Here is a 21,666-nt window from a genome sequence, read left to right on the forward strand (position 1 = left end):
ATTTTAAACTTTGAAAATCGATAAATTGGTAAACAATTTACTTAAATGGGTAGTTGCAAGAAATGCATTTGAACTTAATTTATTGAACTGCATATTTTTTCCTGGTCAATGGATAAACTACATCTATATGGCATATATTTGAAAGAATATCAATTTTTTACCATGTAGTTTTTTAAATAATAAGACTTAAAAATCGTAATTTTGAAATTATTGCAATTTATATTGCTTCTTTTCACAAAACAGCAATTTATTTATGTATAATTTCTGGTTATTTATTGTAATAGAAAATTAAAATTGTTTGATAATATATTTGTAACTTTTGCCTGAAATATTTTTTTCTGCAATGCACTTCATGCATCTATACCTTTAAATTTTAATTCTACATGAATAAAATGTATTTATTTCCTTACATTTTATAGAAGCGATCAAGTACAAGCACAGCCTCTTAAAATTATTTATATTTTGTATGAACTAAGTGCCAATTCATAATAGCTTCCCACTGAGAAGCTTATTTGCATAATATTATGTATATAAAAACAAGGATGACAACATCCATAAAAGCAAAGCTATGAAACAGTAGGACTAATTGTAATATAAATTAACGAAAAGAGCTAACCGTTCCGGACGTACATACGGATGGAGAAAATAAATCATAAAAAAAGCTATATCAAGATTTTTTTCTGTAAAAAATTTTTCTACAGATGTGATTGTAATTTTTTAAAGAACATTTTCTGCTAGTTTTGTGATGGCTTACGGCTATTTACATTATTTTTATAAATATCTTCACATGAGCTAGACCAATTCAAAAATTTTCTGGGGGTGCAGAAGGGGGTGTATCCACCCCCTATACCACTCTACACCTTCCCTTGACAAGATTCCACACCCCTGATTTAAAATACACCCCTTATTAAAGGGAGTTTAAAGCTAAACAGTTTGAGCAGTTCAGGCCTAGCTATTCTAACAATCAATCCAACAAAAAATCAAGAATACCTTTGAAAGTAAGGTGGAAGTATATTTTGTTTTTTTAACATAACTGGAAAGGGGTGGGTAAGAAGGATAGGAAAAGGGGAAGCTAAATATTGATTTAACGAATATAGTTTAAATTGAAAAATTAAATGTACACATGAATAAATTAATGACTTAAATGTGACTTTAAGCACAAATGTACTATGTGATGATTTAAATGAGTTACTAAGTTGAGGATTTGTTTAAAATATGAATGTCAGTTTAGCAAACTATTACATAAATGTTTTCTTTTCAATACATTCATTTGAATTTGATGAATTTTATTTGTATGTCAAAGCAACTGATTTATTTAAACCCATTCTAGATTTGAAAGTTTTTCTTATTGTGGAAATTATTGATGTAAAATCTACGTGGATATTATGACAGGAAAAAAAATTCCCCTGTCATTTATTAGTCATTTCGTTTATCCAATAGGAGGGGAAAGGATGGGGTAAAGGGGGACCGGTATGGGAGATATTATTTTAGCATGCTAGAAGGTACACTTTATTAGAGAATATGAAAAAAGGGTGTAAGATCCATTGAGTAAATAAATGAATTAAAATTGTGTCCTATACTTTGAATCAAACAACCCTCAATTTGGGTAGATTTCTTATTTTGACAGTGGAGCAACCAAACCATTTTTAGCCTCCCATAGTTTTCTAAACCATGGAGTGTCAACATCATGCATTGTTAAAAAGTAATAATGAAATTTTTTTAAACATTTATAACGATTGGATCTTGAGGTATAAGACATTGAACTGCAAATTCATATACAACACTAATGATAACAAAGAATATTGACCTTTCTGTAGATTAAAATTATTGGTTAAAAATAAGTCTACGAATAAGTTAATGTGGTTATAAAACTTTGGTTACCAGTGAAATTTACAGTTAAGTGTCCCCTCCCCCCTCCTTGGGGACTATGTCAAGTATTGTACATGCCTATTTTTAAGGCCATTGAGTTTTTCAACCCCGGCTCTATGTCTATAATTTAAGTGGTTATAAAACTTTGGGTATCAGTATAATTTACAGTCCATTGTCCCCTCCCTACCTGGGGACTATGCCAAGAATTGTACATGCCTATTATTAAGGCCATTGAGATTTGCAACCCGGGTAAAAAGTGTGCTCTATGTCTAGAATTTTGACAGCACCCACTTTTAAATAAAAAGTGGGAGATCTACAAAATTAAATAATTCCTATGCATCACATTTTAAAAATATATTTAACTTTTATTTCATGCTTTAAAATGTGCCTTCTTAGTACCAAAAATTAGTTAGGATTATAAAAAAACATGAATTACATAAAAGTGTTAATTATAATACAAGAAGGTTGTTGTTTTTAAAAGGAATTTTCAGGAGCAAGGACGTCCAAGCTTTTTTTAGGGGTAGGGGAAAAAAGATAAATTTTAAAGGTTTGTAGGGGGTAATCTAATGTACTTTTTAAAAGCGAAGCTTTTCTATAATCATCACCAAAATGTCCGTACGTCCATTTTAAACATGTTGATTTTTTTACTTTTTTAACAACAAATTTTTATGTGATCTAATCATCCGATTGATCTGATTTTTGGTATATTAATTCCTGGGACAACAAAGTATAATTTAATAAGCGAAGCAACTCTATAATCAAGTCCTACAAATGTAAGTATGTCCATAAACATTATCCTGAATCAAGCAGTTTTTCAACAAATTTACTTACAATTTTGCTTTGACTCTTATACATTTATATTATGATTATTCAGTTATGACACTATACAAGTGTTAATGTCCGTATGTCCTACCGTTTCAGTGCTTCGCTTTTATGGATGTTGTCATCCTTGTTTAGATTTTGAGCAGTGAAATCAACCCTTTATATAAGTCAAATCCGTCCACATACCTACAATGTATATGAGTACCTAGATGTTATAACAGGGGAATTTTTGTCGTCAATTTAGGTAGCTGATGTAGTCCTCAGATATTAGTCGATATTATCCTCCATGGTCAAGGGAAGGTCAAGGGAAGGTGAAGGGGTAAAGTTTTAAGGGGGGGGAGGTATCGTTATGTTAGCCAGCTTGGAAAACATTTTATCAGGGCATGCGAGAATCTCTCTCAATATCCACGAATCTTATATCCATTTCTACATAGTTTTATTTGATTTTGTAATTATTGAATCACCACTCCTAACTGGATGCATGCATTAAATTTAACATGGCACTTTTAATTAAAGGCGTAACCAAGGGCATACTTCCTAATTTTAATTGGGAAGGTGGAGTATTAAAATGAAGAATTGTAATGAATTATTTTGGATTTTAGTCCCTTTTCATAAAGGTTATAATGATTAGCTAGGTTGCATATGAAGAGTTAAAAAAATATTCATACATAAAAAAATTAACCCACAAAAGAATCATTTTATTATTTTTAAAATTCTTAGAATGCTCTGCTATCGAAAAAAATTTCTTCCTTGTTCTTTTGGCAATGAGTGTTGGAAGTAGAGAACGGATGTGGGTCTATGTTTTTATAACGCACAAAAATAATTTTAGGTTCTTGCAAAATTGTCAATAATTAATTTGATGTACAAAAAAATTCTCTATGATACTTTATTTATAGAGCATTTTTTAAGAATCTCATTAATACAAGGAGAAAGGGAGGGGTCATTGGACGGTAAATTATACTGGTACCCAAAGTTTTATAATCACGCTCTCTGATTAGTTGGCATACAATTAGGGTACCTTTTAGTAAATCTTAATTTGTTGGCTCAAACAAGCAGTGTTAAAATTATAATCTACAGAAGGGATAATTTTGCTAATTATCATTGGAGATGTATATAAAATCATCTTATCCCCTAAGATCCATGCAATTATTGATGTTAATTTGCTAATAATAACATTAATAATATTTGTTATTGTGATAAAACATGTTCCATGTTTATTTTGCAGCGCAACTAGTTCTATCCTGTCAATGGATTTATAATTACATGGATCTTACACCAGAATTATATATCATGCACAGTGCGTTTGAAGGACTTTTCAACATAATCTAAAATGCAGCCGTTTTTGAGAAAATTATATTTGAAAATTTCAAGTTCAAAGTTACCGCATAATCATGACAAGAAAAACAAATATTATTTATTTAAAATTTTGAACAAGTTTGCTATTATAAAGTTCTTCATAAAACCACTCCTTAAGTGAGTTAATTCATGGCCATTTTTATTAGTTGATTTGCAAAGGTCACGAAAATTCAGCCTTAAATAAATCATATATAGAGAGGTTTTATGACAGACTTTATAAAAGCAAAGTTGTTCAAAATTTTAAATAAATAATATTTGCTTTTCTTGTCATGATTATGCGGTAACTCCTAGTGGATGAAAATTGAACTTGAAATTTTAAAATCTAATTTTCTCAAAAACGGCTGCATTTTAGATTTTATTGAAAAGTGAAATGAAGTTACCTAACCTAGGGTAATGAAATGCACTATATCCCAATTTAGGTTCTGACATAAAAGTCAAAGCACCTTCATACACACTGTGCATGTATTCTAATTAAGTGAAACTTGTAGCTGGCTAAAATAACAATCCCCCCAATCGCCCCCTTTACCCCATATCCTCTCCCTCTACTAAAGGGACGAACTGACCAATAAATATTGTCCATATAAGCAACCTAAATTGACTCAATTTTTCCCCTGTCATAATATCCATGTAAATTCTACATCCATTATTCTATCCTATCCTGGGAGTTTTCCAGGGATTTATCATCAAAGTGTCAGGAAATTTGGGGGTTTCCCTACAAATGCCCAGCGACCACAGAAATCTATCCTCCTTATTTTTTAAACAAATTGAGGCATTGGTTTTTCTATAGATTAGGTTATACAGGGGGGAGCTCTGCAGGCTTAAGGCATTGCAGGTATAGGCCCCACGGGGTTAAGCAAAAAAGAATAATACAATCCCGCACTCTTTTATTAATAGAAAATTATCTAAAAAATAAGGGAAGGGGGGTAATAAGCACGTGTAAAGAAAGCACCGTATTCAAAGGCGAAGCTTTTCTATAATTAGGGTCGGTCCGTCCGTCCGTCCGAGATAGATAGCTTTTATTCATTAATTTAGGCATGTTAGAATTGTCGTATCGATTTTAAACTTTGCACGATGATTCCTGTAGTAGTTAGGTACGATTTAAAAAGCGTAGCAACTCTATAATCATTACCAGAATGTCCGTACGTCCATTTTAAACATGTTGATTTTTCTACTTTTTTAACAAAGGAGGATGTGCATAAGTCCCATTTGGGCAGGGGGGGGGGGTTACTCGAGAACCCTTAGAGCTAGAGGGAGCTAATTTTGGATTTAAGCTTCTATGGGGCCAAAGTTACTTTTAAAATTATCGTCGACCCCCCACCCCCCCCCCAAAATTTTTTTTTTTTGGGGGGGGGGGGGGCGGTAGATATACCACACTTTTCTGGGATCTTGCTGTGTCAAGTATCAACTGTGGGGAATATCAAAGGATGACTCCATGCAAAATTTGAGCCGGATCCGGCCAAAACCGGCCGTGAATTTTATGAAAAACCGTTTTTTTCTGGTTTTTATGGGGTATCTGTAAATCGATTCAGCTGGAGCAAAACCAGTTGGAGGTACAAAAAATTTTACTTCACATGAAATTTAGCCAATGCAATTGCCTACAAAAATGTACTTCATCATCAACTTGATTGGACAACTCTTTCCCCTCCTAAATGTCCATTAAAACCTCGGAAACGGCAAAAATCGCCAAAAATTACGCCTTCGGCGGCGAATAACGGCTAAACGGTCAGCCGGAGGCGAATGAAACATAAATAAAGAAATGTCCGCCTCAAAAAGTTGTTCAACATCAAAGAAATGCTTGAAGTCTCTAAAACGACTCCTTCCCCTCCTTTAAGGGGATAAACTGAAAAAACGTGATTTTCAAAAGTATGCCCACTTCGTGGGTGTGGGGGGCACTGAACCCGTCACCCCAGGGTCACCAAATATAAAGTCTAGGCGGCCCACAATGCTGAATTTTCAACAAGTGAAAGTCTTTTGTCATTAACTCTTATGAGAAAAAAGTTATTAATTAATTAAAATTTCAAATTGTGATTTTTTGATGGATTTCTTTGATGAAATTACTGGCTGGTCAATTTTTAGGCCATTTTTTGCGGTTTTTGGGCCGTCATGCCCAAACGGTTTGAGATAATCTCACGGGACCTTTTGCCCGACCTAAGTCTGGTTATTTGTGAGGTCTAAGAAAAAAAAATCCCGGATTGGATGAAGCAGACCGTCGCTGCGCGCCGTCAAAAATCGCTGGTTGGCTCATTTTGCCCCCTCAATACCTCACCTCGTGCCATTTTTCTGTGTAAAGATTATAATTATAATCTTTTGCATAAGTCGGATTTTTTCCCTAGACCTCACAAATAACCAGACTTAGGTTGGGCAAAAGGTCCCGTGAGATTATCTCAAACCGTTTGGGCGTGACGGCCCAAAAACCGCAAAAATTGCCTAAAAATTGACCAGCCTGTCATTTCATCAAAGAAATCCATCAAAAAATCACAATTTGAAATTTTAATTAATTAATAACTTTTTTCTCATAAGAGATAATGACACAAGACTTTCACTTGGTGAAAATGCAGCATTGTGGGCCGCCTAGACTTTATATTTGGTGACCCTGGGGTGACGGGTTCAGTGCCCCCCACACCCACGAAGTGGGCATACTTTTAAAAATCACGTTTTTTCAGTTTATCCCCTTAAAGGAGGGGAAGGAGTCGTTTTAGAGACTTCAAGCATTTCTTCGATGTTAAACAACTTTTTGAGGCGGATATTTCTTTATTTATGTTTCATTCGCCTCCGGCTGACCGTTTAGCCGTTATTCGCCGCCGAAGGCGTGATTTTTGGCGATTTTTGCCGTTTCCGAGGTTTTAATGGACATTTAGGAGGGGAAAGAGTTGTCCAATCAAGTTGATGATGAAGTACATTTTTGTAGGCAATTGCATTGGCTAAATTTCATGTGAAGTAAAATTATTTGTACCTCCAACCGGTTTTGCTCTTGCTGAATCGATTTACAGATACCCCATAAAAACCGGAAAAAACCGGTTTTTCATAAAATTCACGGCCGGTTTTGGCCGGATCCGGCTCAAATTTTGCACGGAGTCATCCTTTGATATTCCCAACAGTTGATACTTGACACAGCAAGATCCCAGAAAAGTGTGGTATATCTAGGGGGCGGGTGGATTATGCTACAGGGTGTTTCTCATAAACGACTTGAGATAAATGGAGCAAACCTTAGAATACAAGTTTTGTAGGCCTATATTAGATTTTAGAATTATCGTTGACCACCCCTCCACCTCCAAACCCCTAATTTAGGGGGGGGGGCGGGTGGATTATACTATAGGGTGTTTCTCATAAACGACTTGAGATAAATGGAGCAAACCTTAGGATACAAGTTTTGTAGGCCTATATATGATTTTAAAATTATCCTTGACCACCCACCCACCCCCAAACCCCTAATTGAGGGGGGGGCGGGTAAAGGGGGGGGGGAAATGTGGTGACTCGTCACACGACATACCAGCAATTTTATTTTTGGTGCTACTCCCTTAGTTTTAGAGATAATTGGATGAAATCTTTTGGGCTGGGTCCTAATTACCCCAACTATTGGTATCTTTAAAAAAAAACGGCGGCGGGACCGCCGCCACCAAAAAAAATTTTTTATTATATTTCTCGCCGAATTAGGCAATTTGGAATCATTTGAGTTCATGTTATTTTTTTCAAAAATTTTTCCCCTTACAAGCAACCCTGCGGGGAGACTTTTTTTCAAATTCTCGTTTATAAAGGTATATCTTAAATACAGTATGCTACTCCCTTAGTTTTAGAGATAATTGGATGAAATCTTTTTGATTGTGTCACTTATTACCCCAAGTTTTGGTATCTTTAAAAAAAATGGCGGCGGGACCGCCGCTCCCGCCGTTTGCCGCCGTTTTCCGTTTTGAAAAAAATAACATGGTCTCAAATGATTCCAAATTGCCTAATTCGGCGAGAAATGAAAGATTTCAACCAATTATCTCTAAAACTAAGGGAGTAGCACCCAAAATAAAATTGCTGGTATGTCGTGTGACGAGTCACCACATTTCCACCCCCCTTTACCCCCCCCCCCCACTCAATTAGGGGTTTGGGGGTGGGTGGGTGGTCAAGGATAATTCTAAAATCATATATAGGCCTACAAAACTTGTATCCTAAGGTTTGCTTCATTTATCTCAAGTCGTTTATGAGAAACACCCTATAGTATAATCCACCCGCCCCCCCCCCCCTAAATTAGGGGTTTGGAGGTGGGTGGGTGGTCAACGATAATTCTAAAATGTAATATAGGCCTACAAAACTTGTATTCTAAGGTTTGCTCCATTTATCTCAAGTCGTTTATGAGAAACACCCTGTAGTATAATCCACCCGCCCCCCCCCCAAAAAAAAAAAAAAATTTTGGGGGGGGGGGTGGTGGGTCGACGATAATTTTAAAAGTAAATTTGGCCCCATAGAAGCTTAAATCCAAAATTAGCTCCCTCTAGCTCTAAGGGTTCTCGAGTAAACCCCCCCCCCTGCCCAAATGGGACTTATGCACATCCTCCTTTTTATGTGATCTACTTATCCTTTTGATCTGGTTTTTGGTATATCGATTCCTAGGACAACAAAGAACAACATTATAAGCGAAGCAACTCTATAATCAAGTCCTAAAAATGTAAGTATGTCCATTTACATTATCCTGTATCAAGCAGTTTTTCAACAAATTTACTTACAATTTTGCTTCGACTCTTATACTTTTATATTCTGATTATTCAGTTTAGACACTATACAAGTGTTAATGTCCGTTTGTCCTACCGTTTCAGTGCTTCGCTTTTATGGATGTTGTCATCCTTGTAAATACTATGATCACTAATACTTTTGTGAACATTATTAATGGCATGTATTACAAAGATTTTAATTGACAAATTACGCTAAACTAAATTATCCCTTTTTATATCAAAGTTATTGTTCGAAACTTTATGGATGTTGTCATCCTTGTTTTTTAAACATTGTCAGTTTTCCAATTTGTTGTTAAAATATCCTGTTGGAGTGCAAACACATCATGCTCAAAAAGAGCATTCATTAAAAGGAAACTTCAAATCATTGTTTTTTTGTTTGTTTTATTGAAAAATTATTTTCATAAAAAAAACATGTTTTTATATACATAGTATTGAGTATTCTGTTCTATTTATTTATGCATAAAAGACCGATTAATTTGCAATTATGATTCCACCTTCTACAGAAAAAAGTTAAGTCTGTTGTAGTCATGATTAAAGGGAGCCCCCTCCCTCCCCCCTCTCTAAACCTGTGGGCGGAGAATTTAACTAAAGGGTTTGTTAAATATCGGGAGTATTTAATGTGACTAACAACACAGAAATTAAATCATTGAAAACAGTCATTATTTTTGCTAAAGGATGCCTGTAAATCATGTTTGTTTATCTAATTGTCTACTCATCCCCCAAATATAACAGGGAATTATGGGATTATCAAGGTAAAATTAATCAACCCCACCCTCTTATTTTGTTAGCTTCATAGAGCATAATTTCACACATGAGAGCTGAGGGGGGATGAGGGAGGGGGAGGGGAGGCGTGAGATAAATTTATCCTTCAAAGTCCTATCCTGTATAACTGCTAAATAAACATATATAAATATCACTTGTTTAAAATTGCTGTTGTCACGCTTTTAACTTGTAAATATATTAAATACTGACATGCTAAATATAACACATAACACATACTAGAATCAGGATAGGATGGATGTTCAAATAAAATCTACAATTTTTAACGTTATTGACAAAAAAATGTATAATAAGTTATTAAAACACTATGATAACCAAAATCACAAAAAATTAGCAATCTATCTGAAAAAGCAGCCGCTAAAATTTAATTTTCCCTACAGCCTTATGGACGGACAGACAATGTAAATCATAGAGTAGCTTCGATGCTAAATAAAATTTTTTTTCAATTATGACAATTTTGAACAAATAATAAGAGACAAAAATGTCTTTCTTTATAGGTTTATGTTAGATTCTAAAAGTATTAATAACTCCATTTTTTTATTTCAGAAGCTAATCTATAATTCACTTTGTCAGTCTAACCATCCGTATGACAGTTCTTTTTCCAGTCTTTCAGTCTGTAACTCTATGGGAAAAATGTGATTTTCTTGGCCGCTATTCAAGATAGACGATTTCCATTTATGATATTTTTTGTACCTTTGGATATTGTCCTCCTTGTTTTATGTTTTCACTAGGGTTGGCAATCCGGAATCCGCCCAATTTTTGGGCCAATTTTAGAATCCGAATCCGGATCCGGAATCCGTTTTTTAATAGCGGATTCCGGATTCTTAATTGGTATGCTAAAATTAGCGTCTTAAGTTTTTTCTTTCAACTCTCACTTTTTGGAGGCAAAGATTATCATCATTACATATAAAAATTTTTAAAATCTGGTTTGATTCTAGGAAGTGAATTATAGAGAACACCAAGAACATTAATTTTTAGGACATATGTAGCACTTAATTTTTTTTAAAAGCCTTTAAAAATACTGCTAGAATCCGGAATCCGAATCCGGAATCCGCCAAAAATAAGAATCCGGAATCCGCAAGGAATCCGCCACTTTTTTTGACGGATTCTTTTAAGAATCTGGAATCCGAATCCGGCCCAAAAATTCGACGGATTGCCATCACTAGTTTTTACCATAGCAGTCTAAGTTAAAAAGCATAAAATTTATTGACTTCAATTCATAATGATGGATTAATTAGTTATTACTTATACTATGATTTTTTTATAAAGAATTTCTGAGACATTTTTGCTGAACTGTTTTTGGTAAACATATTTTTCTTAAAAAGTGGAGACTATTGACTTGCACATGCAATATTATTATCATAATAAACAAAGAAAATAAATAGGCAGACAGAGGGCGGATGAGACAAGCAGGAGAAAGAAGTTAAATAAACAAACAAACTTTAAGGCCACATCAGGATATAATCAGCATAAAATCCAGTAGGGCTTCGAAACCGATTAATATCCGGTGGATTAGGACCGTTTCTCAGCCATACAAAAATCATGTATAGCATCGAATTAAAGACAATTTTAAACGAATATTTAAATAAAAATCATAGAATTAATACCAGTTTTGTTATCTCGGGACTTTGGCTTCTAGAGGCTAACAAAACTGGTTTTATTCTTCTAATTTTTCATTTTAATATCCGAGAAACTGTCTGTAATACGTTGCATTAACTAACCATTATAAGCTAGTTGCCCTATCTATATTTTTATGAAAATATTTCAGGTTATGATATGTTAAGGTAAAGATACCCCTACAGAATTAGAGCCCGCAGGACAAAGTCTCATCGCAAGAAAAAAAATATTTTTAAGGGGGGGTGGGGTATTATAAAAAAATAAAGGATTTACCTTTTAAAAGATTTTATAATGAGTTGGTTTATTATTTGCAGTTTAAAAGCGTATTATTTTAAAATATTTCTTCATATTCAATTCTGTTATTTAATTTTTTTATAAATATTAAATTAGTGTAATTTTTAGCATAGTAGATTTATAAAAAGATTCTGAAACAGACAAATGAATTGAAAGAGTAGCTGTGCTTCTTAAAACTGGGCAATACCTGTTTGTGAGCACGTGGACATATCACATTTGGCCCATCTGTTCTTGTACAGGTTCCTGTTCTCATCCACCTCAAGAGCACACCAGGGGAAGGGAACATCTCCATCCTGCGTGCAGGAACTGAAAAAAAATCATATGATAAGATAGTCAAATATGAGTTTGTACAGAGCTGGGTTTTTAAGGGAAAAATGTCGTCCTCGTTTAAATAAATCAATCAAAATCACTATCATTAATAGTTAGGTATAAACCCGCACCACACAGCTTCATGCTAATCCTTTAAAAGTTGTTGCTTTGTTTGGCAAGAGAAACTAATAGTGAGAGTTGAGGTATATCTTAGCCCGTAAACTGGCGCTACTCATTAGAATACACAGTTAGAAATTCCAGAAAAAGGTCGTGCAATTAAAAGGTTGGTTGTTGTTGGATGTTACATAACCTAATTTTCTATAGTTGGTCGTATAGTATTGTAGTTAGTATTTAAATGATGTTTGGAGTGCAGTTAAATAAAAAGGGGAGAGGGGGGGGGGGTACTGGTTGTCCCGTGGACTCCAAAAAGCATTTTGTCCAATTACTTTTTCCAATATACCTGTAAAACCTTTAATAGAATTTCATTATATATATTTTTGGTATTGGGCTTAAATTATTATGAATAAATTGATAATGCTTAATCAATATATTGGATAAAAATTATTTAATGCGCATTTATATTGGTTGCAGGGTATGGTAGAATAACATTCATAAAACTTAAAATTAAATTTTCATTTCTGAATTTAAAAGCCAAATAAACTTAGCAGAGAAAATAATTAGTTAAAATATTTTATCTCATAACATCTCCCTGAAATCCCACTATAGACAGGGACCTAAAAGGATAAGGTATTGGATTATAACATGATTCACACCCCAAATACAAATAAACAAAGTTAGCTCTTCTGTAAATCAAAATTAATATTTGAAACATTTAGACGCTACAAGTTTTAAACTAGCCAATAAAATTTTTATTAAAGTACCCAAAATTTTTGAGCCAATGAATTTGATAAGTGGTTAAAAAACTTTGGGTACCAGAATTATTTACAGTCCAAAGTCCCCTTCCCTTCCTGCCCTGTAGACAAATAAAACTCTATGTAGTTTTATTGGATACTTTTTAGCAGACATATGTCTACTAGAAATCTATTCAATAGATCTTAGACGATGGAAATTTGAAACTGTCGGGTCAATATTTCTTTAATATTCCCCCTATTTTCTAACTGTCCAAAGACGTTTATAATAATTAGGGAAAGGGTTGAATTTGGACAGGAAACCTAAATATTAAAATCTTTTCTAAATTTTTACGATCCTGAAAGTTAATATTTACTGATATTTTCCAATAAATTTTTTCGTTTCGTCAAAATTTGGAAAAATAGCCAATATGGCTGTCTAGAAAAAACACGAAACCTCTACACCTAATATTTTCTCAGTGTTTTTTTTTACTTTTTATACAATTTTTTTTAAAAATTAAATATTGATGAGTTTTTTATTTTTATAGAATGAATTATAAAAAAAATAATATTGGTTGATTGGTTTTTGCGATATCAGAACTCAGAACCATATCAGTTTTACTTTTAAACAATTCAATAAATATGAAAACTTAGATATAAAATTTGTATAATAGATAAGACTTTTAAATAATTTATTCTCCCCTTTCTTTATTCCAAAAATCTCGATTTTTCTTTCATTGTCATATCCTAGTATTTATTATGTGTATTTGTATTGTGTGAGTATGTGTGGGGGAGGGGGTTGTAAACAACTTAGGAGATAAGACAATGGATGATAATCTTGTTATCCTTGTTTTATTTAGATTACATTTAATAGATGCCTATTGAGTATAGGACATGTCAAAACATAAATACAAGGATATTTTAATTGGTTGGTTAAAACTAGCAAAGGATTATGGGGGTGGGGTGTTCACAGAGATTTTACCCCGCCCCCCCCCATATTCAATTGAATATGATTTACTTTACTACCATTCTCCGACAAAATAAAAATAGAAGGTGAAACAAGGACTATAAAATCTAAAATAATACATTTAGATAGTTCTTAGAAGCGAAGCTCCTCTATATAAGACAATGAGCAAAAAATTTATTTACATCCCCAAAGATAATAAACTAAATCACCCCTTCTGCAGATTAAATTTTGAAGTCAAGTCAAGATTTAATAAAAGTCCCCAAAGTTTTTGAACCCCCCACCCCCCCTACGGGGAAATGCTAATAATTAGGACAATTCTAACATGCCTAAATTAATGAAAAAAGCTATCCATCTCATTCGTACGGAAAAACCTAGCTTTTAAAAAGGGAAAATGAAGGAAACCTCCAAATAACACCTTTATACAATTACTATATTATTACGGGATAAGACAATGGACGATAAATTGATTTAATATTTTATTTTTAATTGTAGAATTTCTTTGCTGTTTACAATGAGCAAAAATTTAAATTAGATAAAAGAATAGTTATTTCTCGCATCGTATTATAAACGCCTTGCCGCGGATATCTTATGATTGTATATTTTTATATTCGTAGAAAGCTGGATATAATACGATGATAGACATAGTTTTTTCGTATTGATGAGAACCGGTGCCTAACCACTGCACCGGATTTAAATGAATACGAGAAATAATTTTAAAATACTTAAATAAATTATTAAATAAAAGTATATATATTGGCGTTTTCACTCGAAGTACCCAATTGTGCAGATAAACTCCCCTTCTCCCATAAAATTGAAAACAAGGGGTAGCGAAGCTTTTCTGTAATTAGGGTCGGTCCGTCCATACGTCCGTCCGTCCGTAACGGATAGCTTTTTTCGTTAATTTATGCATGTTAGAATTGATTTTTGGTTTTCTGATTCATGGGACAACAAAGTACAATATTATAAGCGAAGCAACTCTATAATCAAGTCCTAAAAATATAAGTATGTACATAAATATTATCCTGTATCAAGCAGTTTTTCAACAAATTTACTTACAATTTTGCTTTGACTCTTATACATTTACACTCTGATTATTCAGTTCTGACATTATACAAGTGTTAATGTCCGTTTGTTCTACCGTTTCAGAGCTTCGCTTTTATGGATGTTGTCATCCTTGTTTTACTATAAATATATTTTTTATGGAATAGGAATCAGTATTTTAAGAATAAGATAAAGAGGATTATTATATCTATTAAAAAATTTATGTTATAAAAGGTAAAAGGCAAAGCTTTGATACTAATATTATGCATGGTTAAAAAGTTAGATATTTTAATAGCTTTATTCAGTGGTCTGTTTATTTATATGTCCATGAAATTTTGTCTTGTAAAAAATCTGGATCAGTTTAAAATCCAATGGCCGGCTCTTATGGTTTAAAATAAAAATACTCTAATTTTGATTTAGCAACAAAGCTTCGTTAGTACTTGACGTCATCGTTCTTGTCTATATAACAAGAATGGTTATATTTTGACTAGCAGCTAAATTTGTTTAATAAAATTTAAAGCTGTAATTAACGCTGTTTGATACTACCATTTAAGCTATAAAACAGGAATGACATAAACTCCCTAAACTCGAAGGTCTGGGACGGTAGGATAAACGAATATTAACACTTGTAGAGTGTCAGAACTGAATAATCAGAATTTAAATGTATAAAAGTAGAGACAAAATTGTTAGTAAATTTGTTGAAATACAGGATAATGTTGAAGTACATACTTACATTTTTAGGAATCAATTTTAGAGATGCTTTGCTTATGACATTGTACTTTGTTGATATGATAATAATTAGGGGAGGGGGAAGAGTTGTGAAATATTAACTTTATGAAAACAGAAATATATTTTAAATTAAAATTTTCCATGACTCTATGAGTCTATACATGTTTGGCGTGGGGGGGGGGGGGTAATATTATAAGAGATTAAGGAAAAGCTTTTAGTTATCTATCCAATAGGGGTAGGTAGAGGGGGGAAGGGTCATATCATACATGTAAGATGATATGGGAAGGGGTGTTAATTATATCTACTGCTGTTAAAAACAAAGCTTTTCTATAATTGGGGTTGGTTTCACGTCCGTCCGTCTGTACATCTAGAACAGATAGATTAAGAAAGTGGAACAACTTTATAATATTAACTTATAATTCTGTTTATACTTATACATTTATATTCTGATTATTCAGTTCTGACAATCTACAAGTGTTACTGTTTGTTTGTACTACTGATTCACTTTTATGGATGTTGTCATCCTTGTTGATAAACCCTCCGATTTCCTTTATTTGGCTAAAGTTAAACAGAGTTGCCCCCCCCCCCCCATATTCAATTGAATATGATTTACTACTATTTTCTGCCAAAATAAAGGTAAAAGGTAAAACATGGACAATAATAGTTATTTCTTTCATTGTGTTATAAACGGCTTTCCGCGGATATAGAATGTACAATTATAAGATTAAAACCAGTTTTTTTAGCCCCGAGGTGCCGAAGAAAAAAACTAATTCTATATTCTAATCTCCCTCCCCCCCCCCCCCCCCCAAAAAAAAAAGTTGCTCTTAAGAATTCATTTGTAGTTCAGGAAGGGAGCAGAGAAAATAAGAACGGCTTGCTTTTTTCCTATGCCTTGTAAAGTAAATCATATTCAATTGAATATGGGGGGGGGGGGGTTAAAAAACCCTGTGATCACATCCCACCCCCCATAATCCTATACAATAGGAAGTTTAAATATGAGCATTTATAGAAACAACAAGGATGACAACATCCATAAAAGCGAAGCGCTGAACTGGTAGGACAAACGGACATTAACACTTGTATAGTGTCAAAATTGAATAATCAGATTATAAATGTATAAGAGTTGATGCAAAATTGATTATAGAGTTGCTACGCTTTCTAAATCTTACCTAAGTAATTCGCTTTTAGACAAATCACTCAAATTAAGCAAAGAAGACTGTATTTCAAATTGGAATAAAAACAACCTGCATGCCCATACAATTCTCCTAACCCAATTTTCCTTCAAACTGTTACAAAATGCAGGGCAAGAAACTAATTTTATCTCTGATTTTCTTGAGTTTTTAATAACACAGTGATTCCTGTTTTTCTGATTAATTTCTAGCTACTAAGCTATGTTGATGTAAATAAAAGTCTCGTACTATAATATGTAATTCTGTATGTATATGTCTTTTCTTTATGAAATACATATCTTTAAAACAAAACAAACTTTCATGTGAGACAATGTTAGATATACCTTTGTAAGAATGTGTTTCTAAGGACCAATTTTTAAAAGCGAAGCTTTTCTATAATCAAGGCCGCTCCGTCCTTTACTGATATCTCTTATCATAATTTTCTTTTCTATAATTGGGGTTGGTTGCACGTCCGTCCGTCTGTACATCTGGAACAGATAGATTTTTTAGAATTTTTAGAATTTAGGCTTGTTAGTATTGTTCTATTGTACAATTTAGAAAACATAGCAACTCTATAATATTCACTTATAATTTTGTTTTTACTTAAACATTTATATTCTGATTATTCAGTTATAACAACAGACAAAATACAAGTGTTAATGTTTGTTTGTACTACCATTTTGCTTTTAAGGAAGTTGTCATCCTTGTTTTTTTATCTCTCATTTTATTCTTAATCCTCTCCCTCCCCCAAAGAAAATATATGTTGTTGACCCGTTTAAGATGACCCCTTCTTAAGTTACAAATACAAACCCCTTCCCCCCTATAATCCTATAGTCAATTTCATCATCGATTCGTGGGATAACTGTTAAAGAGGGGGGGGGGGGTGAAGTATTATCATGAGAACTTCATAAAAAGGAGGGAAATTTAAACAGTATAATGTAATAATGGAGCATGTATGAGATCTAAAGGGATATGACAATGGCAGATATATTGATGTACAACCCCAAAGATGATACACAAAATTACCCCTTCTGTAGATTACAATTGGTGGTTGAAACGTTAAGACACTTATTGAACTAACCAACCATTATTCTTCAAAAGTCCCCAAAGTTGTTCGACAAAAAAACTTTGTGGACAAGTGTAATAAACAGCCCAATGTCGTCTCCCTCCCTGGTATAATATAATAAGGGAAGATGTATGTAGCCTTGATGTGCATAGGTCTTACAAGTTTTCACCAAAAATTTTAGCTTTCCATTTTAATTAGCTATTCGCCTGTCTTTAACTTAAGAAAGATATTTGGTATAGCTTCAAATTTCCCTTGTTTGTGAGCCTTGCATAAAAAAATCAAAAAGGAGAAAATCGTTGAAAGTAAATTTATGTTGCTATGGAAAAATTAAAACAATGTGGGGGAGTTTTGGGGGGTTTGGTGGAGGAAGGGGAAACATTCTCTCATTAGGAAACAAGTAGACGGGGGGAGGGGGGGGGGTGAAAACTTCATAGACACAAAGTTTACTATTTAGCATTATAAAACACAAACATATATTCAGCACTAATTATAATAATTATACCCATCCTCTTAAAAAAATTTTTATCCCCCCCATTTTTCAAATTAACCCTATAAGATTTGGAGGGCAGAATGAGGGGAGGGGACATTTTTTTGATCCTTTTCAGTTTTGATATCCTGGTGCACATTTATAATTCAAACAATTAATTTTCTCTTGGGAGGATGGTAGTACCCTCCCCCCAAAATAGTTATAAACTTCCTAGGACCTATGAGAAGCTACCCTGTAAAGGAAAACCCGATCTGTTCAGCAGTTAGTGAGATCCTTTGGTACCCACAAACAGACAGAAAAACTAATACAGACATACAAGGACGTACTTGCTTTTTTATTTGGAGGGGGTAAAATTATAAATGAAAATAATTGAAATATATTTTTAAAATGTGAATTTAAAACTTTAAATCATGAGCCAACAAGTTTTAAATGAAGCCATGTATGTATCTCCCCTGTGAAAATCATACACATTATTTATCATTCCTTTTATCATTTTAACAAAAGTAATTTTGTAAAGTTGTATAAATAATAAATATACTATTGAAATGTTTAGACAAAATTGTATTACACAACTCATAAAACAGACTTTGTAAAAAGTGATAAATATAGAGAATATAATAATGTATGATTTCAAGAAAGGAGATAAGACAAAAAAAGAAGAATGTGTGGGTAGGCATATCAGAGTATATGTGAACGTGTTTGTGTGTGTGTGTGGGGGGAGGGGGTGCAAGGTCACTCAGAGTAAAGATACAAAAATCACCCTTCTTCTATCCCACCCCCATCTATCTATCTATTCATTCTCTCTTACTCATATGGGTGTGTCTATAATTCCACTTATTTTTTCTAAAAAATAATAATTAATTGCATTGAGTGCTTTCCTATGAGAGGCGCCATTTAATTTTATGATAAATTGAAAATAAGGTAGGGGTAGGTTTTTCTTCAATACCTAACCCCTGCAGGGCATAATTCTAATCCAGCGGGGCTACAAATATAACTGATATAACCTAACCTAACCAGACTTAAAGTAATGATAATAAACAAAATACAAAAAAGTAGGAGTGTACAATGATGAAAGAGAGGCAAAGTATAAGGTATAGTTAAGACTGTTTTAACAACTAGCAAAAATGAAACTATTGGGGGAATATAGACACACCACACATGAAAAGTGTTTTGGAGAAAATGTCAACTTTAATTATCCCCATAAATATGTTAAAAAAGGGAAAGTTATAAAAATTACACTTGACAACACAAAAATCAATTTTGTGTATCATGATTGGGGATGTATATCAATTTATCAGCCATTGTCTTATCTCTTTAGATCCCTAAAAAGACAAAGAATATAATCAGTTTAATTTTCTTTCTTTATTTCATTCTTTCTCTCTCTCTCTCTCTCTCTCTGTTTTTAAAATGCTTTCTTTTGTATGTTAAATATTTTATGTTATTTCTATTGGATATATTAATAAGTGGATGTGATAGCACACCGTTTCGGAATACGTTTGTATTCTTTCTCTCCCCCCCCCCTCTCTCTCTTTCTCTCAATCCCTTTTGGAAATACCACAAAAATTGACTTGAAAATCCTTTTCTACATCAAGGGCGTGTCCTTCTATCCGTTAAAATTGATTAATATCTGCTGGATTAGAACCAGTTCTCAGTCAAAATATCCGCGGAAAGCGAAGCGTTAAATAACTATAAAACTCAGGGATCTAAAGGGATAAGACAATTGCCTAAAAAATTGTGTAAATCCCAATGATGCTACACATAATTACGCCTTATCTAGATTACAATTTGTGGTTTAAGCATCTAAAAATTTGTAATTTTTTAATGCTGCACTGCTCATCAAAAATAATTGTCCTTGTTGTGTTAAATCTTCCCTTTAACATATACTAAATATTATTATGTCTTTGTATGGACAACACATTAAGTCAACGCATTAAAAATTCATTTGACCTAAAAAATAAAAATTACACACAGATAAATAGACATATATATAGATAATAGATAGATCATAAATGCAAGGATCTAAAGGGGTAAGATAATGGCCAACAAATTGATGTCCATCCCCGATCATGATACACAACATTAACCCTTCTGTAGCTTAAAATTAGTGGTTAAAACATTAAACACCCCATTTAATTAACCAACCAATCAAAAAGTCCCCAAAGTTGTTATGCAAGCAAACAAATTTTTATAAAACTTTGGGAACTAGTGCAATAAACAGTCCATTGTCCCCTCTCTCTGTATTAAAAATATGTGTATTATTATTTCTTACATATTTAAAAAAGGGAAGGGGGTAAGTAATGTAGAATTACAAGAAAAGGAAAGAGTTTTCTAGTTCACGGATATTTTGCAAATTTTGAACGGAAAATTGAAGAGGGGACAGCCGATCAGATTATATTACTCTTCTCAGAGAGAGAGAAACAGAGAAAGAGAGAGAGAGAGAGATGGAGTACTTATCAACATTATTTATGTTTTTTAAATGTTATTTTCACATATGGTAAAAGTAATGGAAGATGTCTAAAGTTCAAAATGTCTTTCTTTGATTAATCTAGACTTACAAATACAATTACAAACTATTATAAGTTAACTTTAATATATTTCATTATCGTTATATACTTTTTTTACGTAATGCAAAATTATCCTTTTTTAATATTAGGAAGAATTTTTATTTTACCCTGTAAAAAAAGCAATGAAAAAAGTAAGACGTCTAAAATGTCGTATTCTTAACAGGTAGACTTTTTGGAGTAAGGAAATTATGTCATCACATTAATTTCATAGAAAGAACCTAAAAGTCTAATATATCTAGTAAATTTTATTTCGGAATTGTTTAACGAACATACTTAATTTAAGATTGCGTGATTTATTTCGAAATAGAAATATAAAACGTAAAAATTTATTATTTTTCAAAATCTTCTATTTATTTACCAAGTACTTCGTATATAAATATTAAGAAATTTGAATATTTAGAAAAATAGAAATAGGGATGTATTTTTGAACGAAGTGAGAGGGGAATTAATATCCTATTTTTGAAATAGAATTCTTGCACACGTATATAAATATTCCCCAATTTCAATATTTTCATATCTCTGAATTCCCTTCCAAATTTACTCGAAATACGATACGTTTAGGGTTTAGAATAGTTAATATTTAAAATATCTAGTAGACACATCATTGCTTTTTAGCAAGCACTCAAACACAATTTTGCTTGTTAGTTTCACTAAATAATCCCCAACATGAGAAACTTGAGGACATTTTTACAACTTATTGCTATTATAATCTTTCTTTACCAAATGCAAAATTCAATCAGAAAGTATCTTGAGAAACCACTAGTAGAGCAAACTTCATTTGTCACCTTTGACAAGATCAACAAACCTGTTATTTACATTTGTCAAGATGACCAGTTCAACTACACCTTAGCCAAGATGCATGGTTACAATTCTATGAATCAATTCACATTTGGAGAACTGAAGAATCTCAACACTACTAAAATTACATGGAATGAAGGACATGAAAACGAAACCTATGAAGATCTACAAAGTGCATTATTTCGACCAAACTACACTGAATATCCCAAAATATTTGGCTCTGACAAGTATAAGC

General features: G+C 32.9%; 1 protein-coding gene across 1 annotated transcript in view; it reads right to left on the reverse strand.

The window, feature by feature from the left end:
- LOC145328154 (uncharacterized) overlaps nucleotides 1-21,666 on the reverse strand; it is a 138,097-nt gene that overhangs the window by 14,998 nt on the left and 101,433 nt on the right. Inside the window, exon 6 of the mRNA XM_080171737.1 lies at nucleotides 11,641-11,759. Coding sequence (XP_080027863.1) covers nucleotides 11,641-11,759 — 119 coding nt within the window. The remainder of the gene's footprint in view (nucleotides 1-11,640; nucleotides 11,760-21,666) is intronic.

The sequence above is a fragment of the Acartia tonsa genome, chromosome 9, assembly GCF_053477335.1.
Source record: "Acartia tonsa isolate MP-2025a chromosome 9, ASM5347733v1, whole genome shotgun sequence".
Classification (NCBI taxonomy): domain Eukaryota; kingdom Metazoa; phylum Arthropoda; class Copepoda; order Calanoida; family Acartiidae; genus Acartia; species Acartia tonsa.